Here is a 20,245-nt window from a genome sequence, read left to right on the forward strand (position 1 = left end):
AATCAGCGTACAAAAAGTCAGATGTTAGGACAGTCTAACAGACAATCACTGCCAACAATCACATGGTGTGTACGAGGCTTAAGGGTTTCTCCTTACCAATAGTCCCTCCCACCTGACTCAGAGGCTACAGGGAGTGGTGATGCCTTCTTGGGGGCCCCTTTAGAAATATGCTGTCAGTTGGGGAGAGAATCACTACACCAATCAAGGGCCACGCAGTTACAATACCCCATTCATATTCTAAAACAGTATCTTATGCCCACTGGACATGTGTACAGCTGCTCCCAGGGGAGTCTGTGCTTTTCTTTTTCTTGCCTCAAAACTCCCCTGGCATGTTGGCCTACGTATGCATGCACAGGCTTTTAGTGGCAATTATTGAAGGGGGGGGGGGGGAATGCACTTATGTCCAGGAGCGTTTGGGCAGAAAAATGCTTGATGCTGCTAAACACGTTTTAGGTCTTGTGCATGAATTTCAATGGCCAGGATAAATTTTGACCAATTGAAATGAATTAAAGCAGTTGTAAACTCCACTGCACTTTTGTTGCCTTACCTGCAAGGCAAAGGCATAATATGCATCACATACTAGCACATTATGTGAAACTTACCGCAAACCAAAGCCTTCCAGCTATGCGATGTCATTTCTGGAGATAGTGTCCATCTATACCTGGTCTCCCTTCTGGGTTTACAGCTTCAGCTCTGACTGGCATGACCACTATGACATCTCATTTGCACTGGAGCCACTTGTCATGGTGTACTGCTCTGAAGAAACGGCACGGGCGACTGTTCGTCCAGAGCACACGTGCCAGTTATGTAACTGGGTGCTAGGACAGTAAGTATCTCAAATGGTGCAGGTTTAGGAGACATTTACACTACCTATAGGTAAAACTTAAAGATGGAATTTTACTTCCTCTTTAACGCCCAGGAGTTTGACACTTACAAGAGTTGGGCATTTTTTTTTTTTTTTTCCTGTTAAAAAAAAAAACACTGCTGGCTTCTAGAAGAGTTAAAATGTCCTGTGTGCATGAGGCCTAAATGCAATACCTATGGGGCTTCTACAGCCAGTCAAAAAAAAAAAAAAAAAAAAAAAAAGTCTACCATTTGAACATCCAGGATATAAAAGCTGAGTTTCTTGCACAGGAACTAGTGCACACATGCTTCTTTTAAAGGAGTAAACCACAAATAAATATCTCCCCCCTGCAAATTATAAAAAGACCTGCCTGAAAACAAAGCCCTCCAGCAGAGCACTGTGATGGCTCCTCCAGGTCTTCCTTTTTGGACTGCGGCCATTAGACTGATCGAGCAATGACGACATCACTCCCGCACACAGTAAAGTAGATATCTCCTAAACGGTGCATGTTTAGGAGATATTTACTGTACCTACAGGTAAGCTTTGTGGAAGTGAAGGCCTTTTAATGATTTATACAGCTTACCTGTAGGTAAAAATCATTAAAAGGATAAGTTCACCTTTAAAATTATATATTGCACATTTTTGCAGGTAAAATATGCATTTATATATACATTTTATTTTTGTTGGGAGCCTGGAAAGCAGATTGTGGGTGCTATGCAGCGCTCTTGCAGACCACGTGTAAGCTGTTTGGCCACAAGCGGAAGGCTGCTGCACCTTGTAGTTTTCTATTCATAGAACTCTGTAAATGAGTGATGGAGCCAGAGCCCCACAGGTCTACATTCTTGACAGAGCCAGGGAAGAAGATTGCTGGCTGCCTGTCACATCTGGGAGGTTTGGGGGCCAGTGGATGTGTAACATGTTACAAAAGTGAACTTATCCTTTTAAAATGCCCTTCCACTTTAAATACAAAGCATCTTTCTGATCAGTGTATTCTATGGTTGCCACCTCATCCCTTTAGGCTGGGTTCACACTGGTGCAACACGACAGCCATCCTACTTTGGATCCGACTTTGCCCTGCGACATGAAGCCGGCATGTGTCCGATTTTCAATGAACGGGGATCCGACTTGGATCCCCGCCAATGTGTTTGGTATGAATCTTTAGGGGGAACTCCGCGCCAAATTTTAAATAAAAAACCGGCATGGGTTCCCCCTCCAGGGGCATACCAGGCCCTTGGGTCTGGTATGGACCTTGAGGGGAACCCCCTACGCCGATAAAAACGGCGTGGGGGTCCCCCCCAATCCATACCAGACCCTTATCCGAGCACGCAGCCCGGCCGGACAGGAATGGGGGTGGGGGACGAGCGAGCGCCCCCCCCCCCCCCTCCTGAACCGTACCAGGCCGCATGCCCTCAACATGGGGGGTTGGTGCTTTGGGGGAGGGGGCGCGCTGCGGCCCCCCACCCCAAAGCTCCTTGTCCCCATGTTGATGAGGACAAGGGCCTCTTCCCGACAACCCTGGCCGTTGGTTGTCGGGGTCTGCGGGCGGAGGGCTTATCGGAATCCAGGAGCCCCCTTTAATAAGGGGGCCCCCAGATCCCGGCCCCCCACCCTATGTAAATGAGTATGGGGTACATGGTACCCCTACCCATTCACCTAGGGAAGTGTCAATAAAAAAAAAACCACAGTACACAGGTTTCAAAATTAATTTATTGGGCAGCTCCAGTATCTTCTTCCGACTTCTCCCGGTGTTCCGCCTCTTCTCCCGGGCCCCGCCGCTATCTTCTTCCAGCTCTATTGCCAGCGAGGGGCCCGGTCTACTGCCGCTGTCTTGTCGCCGCTGTCTCGCCGCTTCTTCTCTTCATCTCTTCTTCCGATGTTGACACGACGCTCTCCCCGGCTGGAATGCTCTCTGTGCGCTCTGCTCTGACTTATATAGGCGGTGACCCCGCCCCCTTATGCCGTCACAGTCTCTGGGCATGCTGGGACTGTGACGGCATAAGGGGGCGTGGTCATCGGGTGATGACCACGCCCCCTAAAACGTCACAGTCCCAGCATGCCCAGGGACTGTGACGGCATAAGGGGGCGGGGTCACCGCCTATATAAGTCAGAGCAGAGCGCACAGAGAGCATTCCAGCCGGGGAGAGCGTCGTGTCAACATCGGAAGAAGAGATGAAGAGAAGAAGCGGCAAGACAGCGGCAGCAGACCGGGCCCCTCGCTGGCAATAGAGCTGGAAGAAGATAGCGGCGGGGCCCGGGAGAAGAGGCGGAACACCGGGAGAAGTCGGAAGAAGATACCGGAGCTGCCCAATAAATTAATTTTGAAACCTGTGTACTGTGGTTTTTTTTTATTGACACTTCCCTAGGTGAATGGGTAGGGGTACCATGTACCCCATACTCATTCACATAGGGTGGGGGGCCGGGATCTGGGGGCCCCCTTATTAAAGGGGGCTCCTGGATTCCGATAAGCCCTCCGCCCGCAGACCCCGACAACCAACGGCCAGGGTTGTCGGGAAGAGGCCCTTGTCCTCATCAACATGGGGACAAGGTGCTTTGGGGTGGGGGGCCGCAGCGCGCCCCCTCCCCCAAGGCACCAACCCCCCATGTTGAGGGCATGCGGCCTGGTACGGTTCAGGAGGGGGGGGGGGGGCGCTCGCTCGTCCCCACCCCCATTCCTGTCCGGCCGGGCTGCGTGCTCGGATAAGGGTCTGGTATGGATTGGGGGGACCCCCACGCCGTTTTTATCGGCGTAGGGGGTTCCCCTCAAGGTCCATACCAGACCCAAGGGCCTGGTATGCTCTTGGAGGGGGAACCCATGCCGGTTTTTTATTTAAAATTTGGCGCGGAGTTCCCCCTCAAGAACATCTGAGCACAAGTCGCGTGCCGAAGTCGGATCATGCAAGACGGCAATCCGACTTTGATCCGACTTCAATGATAGTCAATAGGCTGAAGTAGGATCAAAGTCGGACCAAAGTAGTACAGGGAGCATTTCTAAAGTCGGAACGACTTGTGTCGGACCAGTTAGGACGGCTCCCATAGGGAAACATTAAATTTCACACGTCATGCGACATGAGCTCCCAATGTCGGAGCGTTTGTCGGACCAGTGTGAACCCAGCCTTAAACCCGAACACATTAATTACACAGGTTCTGTGGCTGATTAAACTCACTTGGTGCCTTATCTGCATTTAATTAGCCTCAGAACCTGTGTAATTCAAAGGTGTTCGGATTTAAAGGGATGAGGTGGCAACTCTAGTGTATTCTCTCTAGCAGTAGTTCAAATCTGGTGACACAGGTAAAATAAACTTCACCAGGATCCTCTGGGGAACGAGGTGAAGAGGTAATTGGTGTTACTATAACACTGTTCTATTTATCTCCCGGCTGCTGCAGACTGATGGTGAAAGTATTGAGCAGTCACCTCTTTCCCTAGTTACACTCAACAAGCCATGCAATCCTTTGCAATACATTACAACAATCTCCATTTAGATACGTTTTAAAACAACAAACAAAAAGGACCTTAATAAGTTTATTTTAAAAACATGTAAACCATTTCAGTGCGATGGGTTTGCCTTTTTTTTTTTTTTTTTTTGTAGCACATAAATTATTTCTTTTTCTTCCCCTTCTGAGCAGGTGGATCAGGTGATTTTCCTTCTGCCAAGGCCAGGTCTTTTTTCAGCTGCAGCAGCTTTTGCACCTCCTTGTCAATTAGTGACTTTTCTGCAGCTTTACTCTTTAGCTCCCGCACATGGTTACCCTGCAAAGTTATAGACCAGATCAGTTGCTTGAAAAAACTTACAGCAGCGTAACAATACTGAATATCTTTGTTTTTTCATGCTAAACCCTCCTGCTTTGCATTTTTTTTTTTCTCCAAGACAACAGATAGTACCATTCTCTATGCAGCCGCAGGCAGCACATAGCAGTGTTTGCATGTAGTCGCACACCAAGCAGTTGGAGACAGATCTGTCCCTAACTGCATCTCATCTAATTAAGCACTCGGAGTATATGAGTGAATTGCCAGCCACACTAGTCTGAATTCTGAAAACAGGTAAGTGTCTATGATCAATGATTGTAACAACATTGATAGCACTACTCACAATCATTCCCAGGTGCAGCCTGCCAGTATCCATATTTTTATTCAGCTCCAATCAAATTATGTTATTCACTGTGCACCCCCACTCGGAGCTGTACAGACTTTCATAAAAAAAAAAAAAAAAAAAAAAAAAAAAAAAAGTCCCCTGCTTGGCCATTATGAAGGCTGCTACCATGAAAATTTTTGGGTCAGAACTGAAGGCAAATATTTTATCCAGGTGAGTGGCACTTATGGTAGTAGGAAGGCCTGGAATGTTATTAAACTTGTAGATTGCAGCATATTTAATACATATTTTAATATAGCAAATGTCTGCTACAATTATAGTCTTAAAAAAAAAAAAAACTTAATTTCTGTCAACCTGCAGTAATTGTGTACAAAATATTTGGATGAGCAAATTGGTTACATTGGGCCTGGGAACCTAGAAATGAGAAGGTTAAATACAAAGGTTTTATTGCATATCTGTGCTTGAAAAATACAGAAGCTTCAGCTTCAGTTAAGCTTTGACAAAAGACCTGGAAGCTGATTGGTTTCTATGCACAGATGAACCAGACTTTGCACAATTTTAGTAAATCAACCACATTGTTATTCTGCATAAGCTTGGTGCCTTGTCTGGACTTTGAGTCACTGACCTAAAACAATCATGGATCCAGTTTAAAAAAAAAAAAAAAAAAGAAAATCTCTATCATTACATGTTCTGTGTCAGTAAAATAAAACATGAAAGCCAATGGATCAACATAAGGCAATTCAAGGTAAGTAATGGAAGCCTACATGCTTTTCCCTCAGTTTAGAGATATTATCCAATGAGAAGATAATTCTATTGAATGTAATATTTAGGCCTCATGCACACAAGACGCCGGTGCAAACTCTGCTGAACACGTTTTTAAAAGCTGAAACCGGCGTTTAGAAACGTCCGTTTTTGCCACGTTTAACAGTGTTTGCGTCTACAAGCACTTCTGCAGTAGAGAATGACATTTTCTGACCCTAATTTGGGGCCCCATATCTCAAGGCCACTTGGTGCTAGGAACCCCAAATTTGGATATGTTATAGTTAGTCCAACTGTGTTAGCACACCAAATTTGGGGTTCCTAGCACCAAGTGACCCCGAGATATGGGGCCCCAAAGTCGGGTCGCAAAATGTCAAGCACTTTTCTGCAGCAGAGAATGACATTTTGTGATCCGACTTTGGGGCTTCATATCTCGGGGCCACTTGGTGCTAGGAACCCCACTTCCACCGTGTTTGCACACCTAGCACCAAGTGGCCCCAAATTCGGGTCGTAAAATGTTCCTTTAAAAAAACTTATAAACACAAACGCGGCACCGGCGTTTGCGTCTGAACCCATTTTTTTGCTTCTGGAAAAACGAGGTTAAACGCAACTGCCTAAAAACGCAACTGTGTACATGAACACATAGGATAACAATGAATGGGTTCAGGGGCAGTTGAAAAAAGTGTCCAACTGCCTCTGAACGCGCGTTTAACAGCATCTCGTGTGAATGAGGCCTAAAGAGTGAGATGTTCCAACTCACAGATTACTTCCTTTCCAGTAACTCCATAAAGGAAATCCAACTAAAATTAAATGTTCTGGTCTACATTTCCCAGCTAAAACTAGATCTTAAATAGAATGCATATAACCTTTTATTTTCAGTACAGTGGTACTTGTATGAAAATCTGAAAAAAAAAACCACTCCCTTCACTCTAGTTTTTTTTTAGCAAGCCCTAAAAAAACACTCCCATTCTTAAAGTTTCAAGCAGTCCAATCTTAAAAAATAAAGCAAACATTCTCCATATTTTATAGCAGCTCAGTCTGAAAACATCCCCTTTATTGTAGGCTCAAAGGTATTTTCCACTCACGCATTACAGATTGCAATGGGCGTGTTCAGGTTAAGATCCAAACCCACATGTGTTATCCAGCCAGGACATCCTTAATCTGTGTGGGCAAATTACCTACAGCTGTGGTATTTCCTGCAGCCACATGTATAAAAAGCTGGTGGGCGGGAATGCCCTGTGTGCAGATGACCACTTCCTGGCAGGCTTGGGTACGGATCCTAGTCTGAACATGCCCAAGCTCATCACCGATTACAGACAAGTAGCAACGCTGGGCCTTTCACCTCACCTGTTTCTCCATAGCCTGAGTTAGCTCTTGTATCCTCTGGGGGTCACCAACTTTTGGTGTTTCTTTGGTGGGCTCTGTGGTGGGTGCTGGTGCTTTTACCTGTGGAATAATAATAGTCAGATTTATTCCCAAAAGCAATGGTGTAATGAGAGGAAAAAAAAAAAAAAACATCTTCATACCAGATGTTCTTTTTTTTTTTTTTTTAACTAGCAAGAATATGATCTGGTATACACTGTAGATTTATTTTTTACCATATGCTACTCTCAACACATGTCTTCTTAGAGACACAATCACACAGGAAAGTGCTCCACAAACTGGTGCTAGTGACAGCATTTTTTTCTATCCATTCCCACACAAAATGCTTCAGTAAATATTTTTCCCCATCAATGTTCACACAATGGTAACTTCAGTCTGCTTAAAGTATATGAATAGTCAAAAATTTTTTTTTTGTATCAGATGGAACAATTAAGAGTTAAAACCCCTGCTGTCTGTGTAACATTGAGGACATTTCCCTTCATGTCCTGTCCCAGAGATGCAACAGAAAGTTACCGGTAGATGAAATCTCTCTAAAATTAGGTGAATTTCCTTCTTTGTTGTGTCCATTGAGAGTCTGCTCCTTACCTCTTTTTATGGGGACAACTAAAATTTTAGGATTTCCCCTCACTTTGAGTACATAGGTCCCAGTACAAATAGAGTGTGATACTCCCCAATGGAAACAAAGGATTGAGTGACAGAGTCTAACTCCTCCCCTGCTCTATCCAAAACAAAAATAGGTTTTGCCTAGAGATGGCATTTAAAGTGTTACTAAACCCGCAACAGTAAAACCTGTTAATGCACTAAAGCATGCCTGTTATACTCACTGTGGAACCTAAGGGGTTAATCCTTTGCCTTGTGTATAAAGGCTGTTTGATCCCATCTCTCTGATCCTCCCATTCTTCCACTGTCTCCAAAAAATAACCTGATATTTACAGAGCCAGGGGACGGGCTGCACATGCTCAGTTTGGTGTGTATTACTAGAGAGTTTTTTTTTTTTTCTTGGAAGAGTGCATGTGATCAGCACAGGGCCAATCAGCACTGTCCAGACAGGAGGATCAGGGGAGAATGAAAACTCCTCCTACAAGCTTTTCTAGGAACGGATAGAAGTGATAAAACTGCTATATACTGTTGATAAGAAAAGGTATTTATCAGTTTATATTTACTAAAATAATTGCGTTTCGATGTTCTGTGTACTGTAGAAGACCAGATATAGTGAATGCAGGTTTTGGGTTTTGTAACACTTTAAATAAGCTGCTAAAGTTTGTATGTTATGCAGCTTTACTCATAATGCCTCAAATGCTTGGATGGTTTGGTACTCCGGTAGTGTGCGCATGTAAATTATCCAAAATGTATTAGTTCTTATAGACAACTTACTCAGTGCTTTACTTACTGAAAATTCACATTAATCTCTGCCCTCAAGGAGCTTACACTCTAAGATCCCCAACTCACATGCATATACTAGGGCCAATTTTAGACAAAAGCTAATGAACCTACCAGTACATCTTGCTGGTTGCTCTTGTTTTTATTTGATTCACTATTGTGTCTAGGGTGCACTCGGTTACAGACTTTGTAGAGGTGTTAAACCTACACTATGGTCCTTAGGCAAACAAACAATCCTCCTTTATTTCTACACGATTGCAATATTGACAAAAGATTAGGCATATTCAGGAAAACCATTCTACCAGTACCTGTACCCACCTTGGCTTGGAACTCCAGTGCACCAAAGACTGCTTCTGTGCATGTGCTGCTACAATTTAAAGTGAAGCCTGGTTCACACCTATGCAGGTTGCAGTTTGCTTTTTTCAATACACGTTTTCGATCCATTGAAGTCTATGGAACCAAAAACACAACCTGCTGGTCCCTGGCCCTTTCCATAAAATGCACAGATGTGAACGTGACCCATAGGAATCCATGTTAAATGGACTGTAGTGAGTTTCTGCAAAACTGAAAACGCACTAAAAAATGCATAGGTGTGAATCAGGCCTAATACTAAATGCTTACCATTTTTTTTTACCTTAATGCATTCTAAACATTAAACATGAACCAGTGCCCACTTTTTTCCTTCTTCATTGCTGCCAGCTCCAGGTCCATACTGCCTTCCTGAACTTCCATCCAAGAGCTGAAGTAGAACTAAAGGCAAACTTTTTTCATTTTGGATAGAGTAATAGGCTCCTTTCACACTTGTGTGGCTTGGGATCTGACTTGTGAGACCCCAAGTAGCAAAACATGAATTTCAATGTATTTCTATGACAGCCATTCCTGCCGACACTACAGAAGTCGCTGCAACTTCAGAAAAGGATCCTGCACTACTTTGGTCTGACTTTTGATGTGACTTTGTTCCAGAGAACGTAAAGTGTGATCAAAGTCACACTGTAAAGTCGCGATGCAAGTCTCACGACTGTCATCTCACCAGTGTGAAAGGAGCCTAAGAACTGTAAGTTTTTTTTTTTTTGCCATCAATTTCCCATTGCAAACATTTCTCTGCTCTTGTCCCATAGCCAAAACAGAAGTGAGAGGGAATTCCTGGTTGTCATTAGGGTCACTGGTACTGGAATTTTTCCCCTTGATTACTTTTCTGGGAACAACCCAAAATTTGGGATTTTCTTTTATTTTCACTTTTGATAACAGTAAACAGGACAAATAGAGAGGTTGAATCACCATAATGGGGGCACAGATGGCAATAAAATCCTGACAGGGGTTCTGATCCCTCTCCACTCTGTCCAAAAAAAAAAAGTTTTGCTTTGCTAGTTATACTTGAAGTAGGGACAGCACATGCTCCAGCCAATTTTAGACACGCGTATGAGAGCAGAAAGGGGTGTGAGCTGTGTTCCTGTGGATGCAGGGAGCCTTGTCAACAGTGCCGGCCTAGAGTGTAAGCATGCACAGGTGGCTCCAGTGGGCTACTATGAGGTAAAGAAGCCACTGTAGAATCAGAACCTGGGCTAGGTGCTGAGGGAACCAACCATTTGGGGGGGGGGGGGGGGGGGGGGTTGCGTGGGGCAGTCAAGCAGCATACACATTAAGCTCATCTCAGTAGTAGAAACTGCATAAAGGAGGAAGGTTTTAACATCACTCATTTAAAAGAAAACTCATGCTACCTTTATCAAAAAAGCAGTGCAAAATGTTGTAACTTATAGCATCCAGATTTTTTTGCTTATTTGACCATGAAGGAAGCCAACAAAGCAGATTTTGGCACAGTCAGTAACAGCTTAAATGGACAAAGCAACATCATAAACAGGCTAAAGTTGTATGAATGTTTAACTGTAAGAAATGGATGAATGAAAAAGCTGCCATGCAATTTTTAGTAGAGCATACAGAAATACCTCTGGCTCTTTACTGTCAGCATCCAGCTGATGGAAGGAGAAAACGAAATTAAAAGGAATATTAGTATTACAGAGGAGGGGGTAGACATATCACCTGAACGCAAAAGGAGGTGAAGATTTGCTGTATTGTGAAATGGTAATTATGTTTAAGCAGTACTCTTTTTTTTTTTAAATGACCCTAATTGCTGTTGCGCAACCTAAAGTAGATTGTAACAGCTTAAAAGGCATTCTGTCATAATAAATGTACTGCCATCAGTAGGTGATCTGAAACTCTTGCACACTGCAGCTTGAAAAAGCTCAGTACAGATTTTTTTTTTTTTACTGAGCTAAAATACAGCCCATTCATTGTAATGCGCCTATGCACACATGCACGAACGCAAGCGGCGTGCAACCTTCAGTTAAAAAAAGAAAAATCTGTTTTGCTCAGAAATTTACGGCTCATGCACGCAAATGTCCATTTAAATACTGTGAAGAACGAGAACGCGAGAATAAGTTTTCGCGCAACTGCGCGAACGCATATATTCGAACATTCGCATAAATACACTCAAATACATACAAAAAAAAAAGGTCTGAAAAAGTAGATGCTCAAACAGGAGTACCATGTGTAAGAATCCAAAGGATATAGTTACATAGTTAGTCAGGTTGAAAAAAGTATATAGTTCAACCAAAAAAAAAGAATTATTTTTTATTATATATATATATATATATATATATATATATATATATTCCTTCACCCACAGTTGATCCAGAGGAAGGTGAAGAACCCCAGCAAAGCATGATCCAATTTTCTACAGCAGGTAAAAAATTCCTCCCTGATTCCCCAAATCAACTTTACCTATAAATGTTAGTACCCAGTATTATGTACATTTAGGAATGAATCCAGGCCTTTTTTAAAGCGATCTACTGAGCTGGCCAGAACCACCTCTGGAGGGAGTCTATTCAACATTTTCACAGCTCTTACTGTGAAGGAACCCTTTCGTATTTGGAGATGAAATCTTTTTTCCTCTAGTGTAAAGAGTGTCCCCTTGTCCTCTGTGATGACCTTAATGTGAATAACTCAACACCAAGTTCACTATATGTATTTGTTGATCATATCCCCCTTAATCTTCTCTTCTCAAAAAAGAATAAAATTCAGTTCCTCTAATCTTTCCTCCACGCCTTTTATCAGTTTGGTTGCCCTTCTCTGCACTTTCTAGAGTTCGAAGCTCTCCAGTATCTTCCGGACTATAAAACTAACAGGTCTTTAGTTACTTGGTAAAGACTTTGATCCCTTTTTAATTATGGGCACCACATCGGCCCTACGCTAATCCAGTGGTACCATTCCAGTCATCAACGAGTCTCTAAAAATTAGATACAAGGGCTTTAAAATGACAGAGCTCAATTCTTTTAGGATTGGTGGGTGGATGCCATCTGGTCCAGGTGCTTTATTCACCTTTATTCTGTCTAAATATTTCTGGACCATATCACTTTTGAACCATTGTGGATCATTTGGGTCTGTGCCATGAGCTTCCCCATGCTCCTTTGTATACACAGAGCTGAAGAAAGTATTTAATAAATTAGCCTTCTCTTTGTCCCCAGTCACCCACTCTAGATTATTTTGTAAAGAGCCTGCATGCTCAGACCTGACTTTATTACCTTTAATATATTTGAAGAATTTTATGGGATTTGTCCTACTATCTTTTGCATTCTGTCGTTCGCTTTGAATTTTTGCGTCCTTGATTTCCTTTTTACATATTCTGTTATATTGTTTGTAGCATTTAAACAATGATAGTGTTCCTTCATTTTTATATTTTTTAAAAGTTACCGTATTTATCGGCGTATAACATGCACTTTTTCCCCCTGAAAATAGGGGGAAAATCAGGGGTGCGCGTTATACGCAGATAGCGTACCTCGGAGAAGGAGGGGGACGAGCGCCGCCGCAATCACTGAGCCGTCATGTCTTGTTTACTCGGCTCTGACGTCACACACACGTCCAGCCTCCGCCACCGGCATTGGACCAGTGTTCTGTCAATCACAGGAGCTGGTCCAATGGCGATGGTGGAGGCGGGACGTGTATGTGTGAGAGCCGATTACTGTAAACAGAAGATGACGGCTCGGTGATTCCGGCGGCGCTCGTCCCCCTCCTGATTTCCTGCACTGCATGAGAGATGTTGAGGCTGTGAATAGGCATCAGGCTGCATTGGATGGGTGCATATCAGGCTGCAGATGGGCATCAGGCTGCATTGGATGGGCACAAATCAGGCTGCAGATGGGCACAGAGGCTGCATAGAGGCTGCAGATGGGCACAGAGGCTGCATAGAGGCTGCAGATGGGCATCAGGCTGCATTGGAATGGCGCAGATCAGGATGCAGATGGGCACAGAGGCTGCATTGAGGCTGCAGATGGGCACTAATCAGGCTGCATGGATTGGCACTGACCATTATTTTGCTTCAAAGTGGTTTATTTGAAAAAAAAACCTTTTTTTCCTTGAAACTTCCCTCTTAAATTGGGGTGTGCGTTATACGCCAAAATATGGTATTTTCTTATTTATAGCCATTTTAATTTTGTCCGTGAGCCACATAAGTTTATTTTTAGCCTTTGCAAAGTATATTCCCATGGGCAATAAGTTTCAGTGAGTTTGCATAGTCTTTTTGAAGAATTCCCATTTCCGTTTTGTGTCCATTAATGCCAATATTCCATCCCAGTCCAAGTCTTGGAGGGCAGCCCTCATCCTTGGAAAATTTACTCTCATAAAGTTAGGTGTTATTATCTTGTATGTGTTTGTAGCTTACAGCCAACATTACAGTAAATCATGTTATGGTCACTGCTACCCAGATGTTCTTATATATGAATATTGGTAATAAGCTCTGCATGGTGTGAGATTACCAGGTCGAGCAGAGCGTCATTCCTAGTCGGGGCCTCAATAAACTGGATCATAAAATTGTCTTGTAATAGATTTGTCTTGTAATACATTTTTGCCCCAGCAGTGCCATTACTCCAGTAAATTTCCGGGTAGGTAAAATTCCCTATTATTATCACATTCCCAGCCCTTGCAGCCCTTTCTATCTGTGCAAGGAGCGGAATCTCCACCTCCTCATTAACACTGGGAGGTCTAACACAAACTCCAATAATAACCTTTGTAGTACGCACACCCATGTACAGTTCCACACATAATGCTTCAGACTCATCACACTCTCCATCAACTAGGTCCTCTTTCACACTCGCTTTTTGATCACTTCTCACATAGAGACAGACACCACCACCCCTCAGTTTTACCCTGTCTTTCCGAAAGAGATCATAGCCAGGAATATGAAAAGCCCAGTCATGAGAAGAATGAAGCCAAGATTCAGCAATATCAATTAGATCATAGTTCTCCTCGTGCACCAGAGCTTCTAACTCTCCTATTTTGCTTGGCAGACTTCTGGCAGTGGTGAACAAACACAATTCATTGTCACATTTTGCAAACGTATGTTGCATATTTTTTATTTTAGTAAAAATAGCAACCATTTCCATATCATCTGCCATAACCCTCCCCTCTCATTCCACTCACCAATAGGGGCTGAACCCTGTCTGACCTGTCTGCCCCATTATAATCGAATTCACGCTCCCCCCCCCACAATCCTAGTTTAAATACTTCTCCAGTCTTTCCATAAACCTCTCCCCCAGCACAGTAGACCCCCTTCCATTTAGGTGCAAACCATCTTATAGGTATATAGCATATAGGTTGCACCCCAATGAAGTCAGCCCAGTGCTCTAAAAACCAAAATCCCTCCTTCTTACACCAGGTCTTTGGCATGCATTTAGCTCTTTAATCTCCCCCTGCCTTTCCTGTGTCACCAGAGAATATCACCTTGGAGGTCCTTCCCTTCAACTTGCAGCCTAGTTCTTTAAATTGATTCTTAAGGAGCCTCCACCTTCCATATATTCTGTCATTGGTTCCAACGTGGACCAAAACAGCTGGGTCATGCCCAGCCCCTCCCAGCAATTTATCAACCCGGTCCACCACATGCCGAATTCTGGCACCAGGGAGACCGCAAACCATTCATTTGAGGCGATCCTGGCGACAAATTATTCTATCGGGCCTTCTGAATATAGAATCTCCTATTACCACCAACTGTCTAGGCCTACCTGCACTCCCCTCACCTCCCCTACTAGATGGGCTGCTCTCCCGGCTGTTAGGGGGAGCAGTGAAATCTAGGGCTGCCACCTCTGAGCTTGATACCCCCACATCTTCACCCAACTTGGCGAATCTGTTAGGGTGCTCAAACCCAGGGCCGGCCTTCCTTTTCTGTGAGCCCCTACCACTCCCTCTAACTACATTAACCCATCTTCCTACCTGATAATCTTGACTTACCCCTCCACCCTCCCCATTAATCCCACTGACCACCTGCTCAGTGAGCAGAGGACCCCTTTCAAGGTTGTCAGTTCTGCCCAGTGTTTGCTACTTGCTCCTCCAGATCTCTAATGCGAGCTTCCAGAAGGGCAACCCGCTCACATCTGTTGCAACAGCATCCATCCTGGAGCTGTTGCTCCATTGTTGTATACATGTGGCACATTGTGCACTGCACAAAACCTTCAATCTTGCTAGCACACATTTTCCCAGTTACAATAATAATAATAATATTACTACTAATAGGAAATTTCAGATGTTACTTACAGGTTTGATGACTCCTGTTACAATCTCCTCTTTTTAACTCACCACTTAGTCCAGTTCCACTTGGTCTAAGTTCCAGCAAGCAAAAAAGGTGGCCAGCTCAAGGATGAGCAGGCTCAGAAATGAGTTCTACAAAAAGTTACATAGGACCTGAAACACCTGTGACCAATTAACCACTCCCCTTAATTAGAAGTCTGAAGGAGGGGGCGTGGCTTGGATTTCCATGTGAGCAGACGTGTCTCATGCAGGCTCCAGCATCCTGAATCAAAGAACCCTGAAGTGAGCCAGATCTACCGCAGCAATAGACCGGACACTGCGCTCCCGGTGTGGGGCCACTCCTACAGTGACACCCGGCTGCTATACACCTAAAACGGAGGTGTCTAAGAGGATGCAGGAGAGCCACTCAGCCGACCGGCATGGCCAAGATGGCGGATCCCCGCTCCCACAGAGTGCAGGGAAGGAACAACATCCCTCGGCGGCTACACGCCTGGAAAGGTATGGCCATGACACAGGCAATCGCAAAAATACACAGCCACATACCTCATATGCAGCAAAAAACGTTTCCCAGCAAACAGCACAGCATGTCACAGAGAAGATGGCCCCTGGAGCTGCAGAGCACACAGTGAGAAATTCCCCATCTCACCCCCCTTCCTCTGGAACAGCAAGCACCTCAGATACTGAGCATACTGAGCCATCCCTGCACGATATACTGACTGCAGTTCACTGATAAACTGACTGCAGTCAAAAGCATGAAAGAAGGCATATTACATATAAGACAGGATATGCAGAAAATAAGAGAGCCACTGCTCTGGAGGGAAGAGTGAGCACACTAGAGGATGATCTGCCCCTTCTTGCTCAGGATATTCACCTAACTTCAGCTAAAGAAACAGAAACAGCGAATAGGAGTTGAGGACATGGAGAACAGATTGAGAAGATCAAATATCGGCATTGTCGGTATGCCTGAAAAATCAGAAGGAAAAAATCCCACTGATTTTATTGAAACCTGGCTAGCTGACACATTTGGGAGAAGCAACCTTACTCTATTCTTTTCAGTTGAGAGAGCCCACAGAGTGCCACTCCGTCCACCGCCACCAGGGGGCAATGACAGACCATTTTTGCTGAAACTCTTACATTACAGACAGGGATATTATCCTCCGTTTGGCTAGACAGAAACCCAATATGGAAATACAAGGCTCCAGAGTGTCCATATACCCAGATTTCTCAGCAGCTGTGCAGAAACAAAGGGCAAAATTCACAGAGGTCAAAAAGAGATTGCGAGCAATCTCGGTGGTATATTCCATGCTCTACCCTGCCAAGCTGCGTGTGGTTGCCGATGGCTCGGTACATTTTTTTGAAAATCCAATGATGGCTACCAATTGGTTGACCGCCACCAGAGACACCTACAGGCAGCTGTACGCGGAGACAACTGGGATAAACTGCATACACTGATTCCTAATGCTCATCTTAAAAGCAATGGAGCCCACAGAGAGACACAACTGACTTTATTGATTTCTCTTATTTCTTACCAGTGACCCCAATAGTTTTTGACTTTAAGGGCACAAGGTCCCAGCCCTCGTTATTACCCCACCAAGAGCCCTGTGGGGCAGCAATGGAAGGCTTTCCAATGGAAGTTACATTATTCAAGTTTGTTTTTCTTTTTTCAGTTTTTAAGCCCTGGTTGATTAGGCAATGTATATTTGGGTCACAAAGCAAGTCCGCTTTGTTGTTAGATGCAGACCCGCAGAGTGAGACAAATAGCACTAGTTACAAAATACACTTTCTACATTCCAGAACCTATGATGAATCATCTGAGTTAGCCTCTCACAGGTTTCCCATACAGGAGAATGGGTCGCACCCAGAAATAAGACCCAATGAATAGGCAAACAGAATCAATCCTCTCATGGAACGAGAGGCCTACATGACCCTAAAAAGAGAACTGCCATTTTCATCTTTATCTCACACCGGATTCCCACTGTTATATGTCTGCAAGAAATGCATCTCACTAAAGACACCACCAACCTGTTGCACCTCTCGAAGTATCCTATCCAATACCATTCTTCACATACCCGGTATTCCAGGGGTGTGAGTGTACTGTTTTCCAGGACTACCTCATTTACAAAAATTGATGCACAAATTGATGTAGAGGGCAGATTTATTTTTCTGATGGGAACTTGGGAATCGCATGCCTGTGTGATAATAAATGTATATATATCTCCACCATTTAATTTAACGGTGCTACAATGTCTTTCCAGATTTCTAGCTAAATATCCTCAGGTTCCGGTGTATGTAATGGGGGATTCTAACAGTACTCTGGACACTAGATGTGCACAGGAAGTACTGCCCGCAGGGCCCCAGGACATATACAGCTCTTGCCAAATATATAACGTAAATTGGGCTTTTTGATTTATGGCGGTGTAAGTTTCCTTTTAAAGGCACAATTCTCATGTCACTAACGCACTCCACTTTGTCACATATTGATTTAGCATTGGGCAATACATTAACACACTACTATGACCCTAAGGTCACCTATCTTACCAGAGGTCTCTCCGACCACTCCCCGGTACAACTCAGTTTAAGCTTTCCTACTGTAAAATTCCCTATACACTGGAAAATTAACCTTTTCTGGATTCCTCTGTTTAGAGACACTAAACATATGCAAACACAAATTCAACACTTTTTACTGGATAATAAACATTCTGCCCCACCTGGTATAGTTTGGGACACTCTGAAGGCTTTTATCAGGGGGATGAGTATCAAGGAGATAGCCATAATTAAAACAAACAGCAGACAATGGGCAACAGACACCAGTGTAGCGGTAGACAAAGCAGAGGAGAAATTCTTACAAGCGCCCACACCTGATAGTGAAAGAAAATGGAAAAACGCACAAAAAATATATCGCACCATAAATAACCAACAAGCAGAAAACAAACGCTTCTTTACCTCACAAACATACTTTGAAGAAGTGGAAAAAACAGGTCATATGTGATCGGTAATAGCTAAATCGCAACAACCGTCACCAATTATTCACTGGCGGTGTCACCAACACAGGTAGCTATGGACACCCCCTCAATTATGAAGGGATTCTGTACCTTTTTTCAGGATGTGTATTCCTCAAAGGTGAACTATCCCGAAGCCACCTTAACTGAATTCTTAGATGAAATCCCAATACCGACAATACAGGGTGAAGACAAAAAACTGCTAATTGCACCTCTATCTCTAGAGGAATTGCAATTTGCCCTAGCAACATTCCCTAATTCTAAGGCCCCGGGAAATGATGGTCTCCCAATCGAGATGTACAAGAAATTTGGAGGCATACTCCTACCAGAATTGCTCCATACCATCAAGGAAGCACATGCTAATGGCGCCTTACCAGACTCCATGTACAAGGCAGTGGTAGTGGTCCTGTTGAAGCCCGGGAAGGATCCGGACCAACCTGAGTCATAAAGGCCCATATCACTTTTAAATAATGATCTAAAATTGATTACTTAAGTCCTCGCTACACGGTTGTTCAAGGTGGTGACAAAAATAGTGCACCTGGATCAATCGGGATTCATACCCAACAGGTCCACAGTGCACAATCTTTGCAGATTATATCTAAACATGCAGGTTCCAACAGATAATCAAGGTCAAAGAGCTATCCTTTCACTAGACGCCGCTAAGGCATTTGATAGTGTAGAATGGGATTACCTTTTGAGGGTGCTAGAGAAATTCAACCTGGGGGAGACATTTATTTCTTGGATCAAACTACTATATAGGGCACCAAAAGCTTGCATTAGAATTAATAACACACTATCTCCCTTCTTGATCTACACCGGGGAACAAGACAGGATGCCCGCTATCCCCGTTGCTCTTTGCTCTGGCTATAGAGCCTCTGGCCGCTGCTATCAGAGGGAACCTGGCTATATGTGGCACATCTGCCTCTTTAACAAAAGAGGAAGTGCCTGAAAAGCGATTCCAATGGGTAGGGCGTTTTAGGAGCGCTAAACACACAGCTACCAAATTCCCCCAAAGATGCTGCTTGCAGGACTTTTTCGAACGTCCCGCAAGCGCACCGCCCCAGTGTGAAAAGCCACACTTGAATGAATGGGAGACGGTTTTCAAGCGCTTAGCAGAGGCTATTTCCAGCGCTAAAGCACCTGAAAACCACCCCAGCGTGAAAGGAGTTTAAGTGTTTTACTCTCTGCCAGCAGCTGAGAACTAAAACCTAGTTTTCTTTCAGGTAATCCTTACATGACTATTGTAAATTAACAGTTTTTGAGAGTGTCTGTTATGAGTACTGAGCTCAGGCAGGAGACACAATAGCTTTCTAGTCTGCCCTAACAGTGAGAATATACAAGTGTATCAAAATTCAAGCAATTCCAAATGGGGAAAGGAAAGCTGCACTAATAACAATTTAAGAGTGAAGATTCAGACTTTTACAGATGGCAACTGCTGAGTTCTCTTTAAGCCAGATACAAAATAAAAACTGCTTAAAATTACCAAATTAATTTTCACTGGTCCTGATATTCATGAAGCTACAAAGCTTACCTGGCCACCCCCAAAGCGTTTTCTCAAGGACTCAATCTGGTCATTCTCTAGCTTTTGGAACAGTGGACTCACCTGTAAGGGATTACAAAATTACTAATTTAACCAGCTGGTGGCCTACTAACGGCCTTCTGCAATGGTCAAAGACCTAACATGTAGACTTTGGAAAAAGTAAAAAGACATTACCCAGTATTATTTACAGTTAATATTTTTACAAATTACTATATACGTTGTGGGTAACATATGGTGCTACATGGTGCGCACTCACATTTCCGATGTGGTGTCCACTTTGTAGGATGCATGGAAAATCATTGGTCAATACGTTGGCCTCCTCTGGCATAAGTAATTGCTCACGGATGACAGAGCTGATTGTTGGCATGTATGGCTGCAGCATAATTGAAAGCAAAGCAGCCATGTTTACAGCCAATCCTGTTACTGTTCCTGCACGTTTCCTATAATAATAGGAAGAAGTATAAAAGTTAATTCAGGCACAGATTCCATGCATACTTTTGGGCATTTAACACATAAAACTTAACACACTTGTGTAGCACAGATTCTGCACATATTCATTGGTTAATAAAAAAAAAAAAAAACCCGTCATTTGGATCCCTTTCAGATGGGAGTTTTGATCAGTTTTTCAGGCGGAGCTGATTGAAAGGTACATGCATTCCTATGGACAGGTGAGCATAAA

At 43.8% G+C, this 20,245-nt stretch overlaps 1 protein-coding gene across 2 annotated transcripts in view; it reads right to left on the reverse strand.

Annotated features, from left to right (window-relative positions):
• Positions 1 to 4,350: 4,350 nt before the first annotated feature.
• The window catches only part of MARS1 (methionyl-tRNA synthetase 1), a 66,236-nt gene continuing 50,341 nt past the window's right edge, over positions 4,351 to 20,245 (reverse strand). Inside the window, exons 18-22 of one of the 2 annotated variants that reach the window (XM_073613792.1) lie at positions 19,823 to 20,006; positions 19,558 to 19,629; positions 10,398 to 10,424; positions 7,039 to 7,137; positions 4,351 to 4,592 (exon numbers count right to left, since the gene is read on the reverse strand). In XM_073613792.1, the coding sequence (XP_073469893.1) occupies positions 4,440 to 4,592; positions 7,039 to 7,137; positions 10,398 to 10,424; positions 19,558 to 19,629; positions 19,823 to 20,006 (535 nt within the window). In that variant the 3' untranslated portion in view covers positions 4,351 to 4,439. The remainder of the gene's footprint in view (positions 4,593 to 7,038; positions 7,138 to 10,397; positions 10,425 to 19,557; positions 19,630 to 19,822; positions 20,007 to 20,245) is intronic. The other variant, XM_073613793.1, reaches the window with a different exon arrangement.

This window comes from Aquarana catesbeiana, linkage group LG02 (assembly GCF_042186555.1).
Source record: "Aquarana catesbeiana isolate 2022-GZ linkage group LG02, ASM4218655v1, whole genome shotgun sequence".
Classification (NCBI taxonomy): Eukaryota; Metazoa; Chordata; class Amphibia; order Anura; family Ranidae; genus Aquarana; species Aquarana catesbeiana.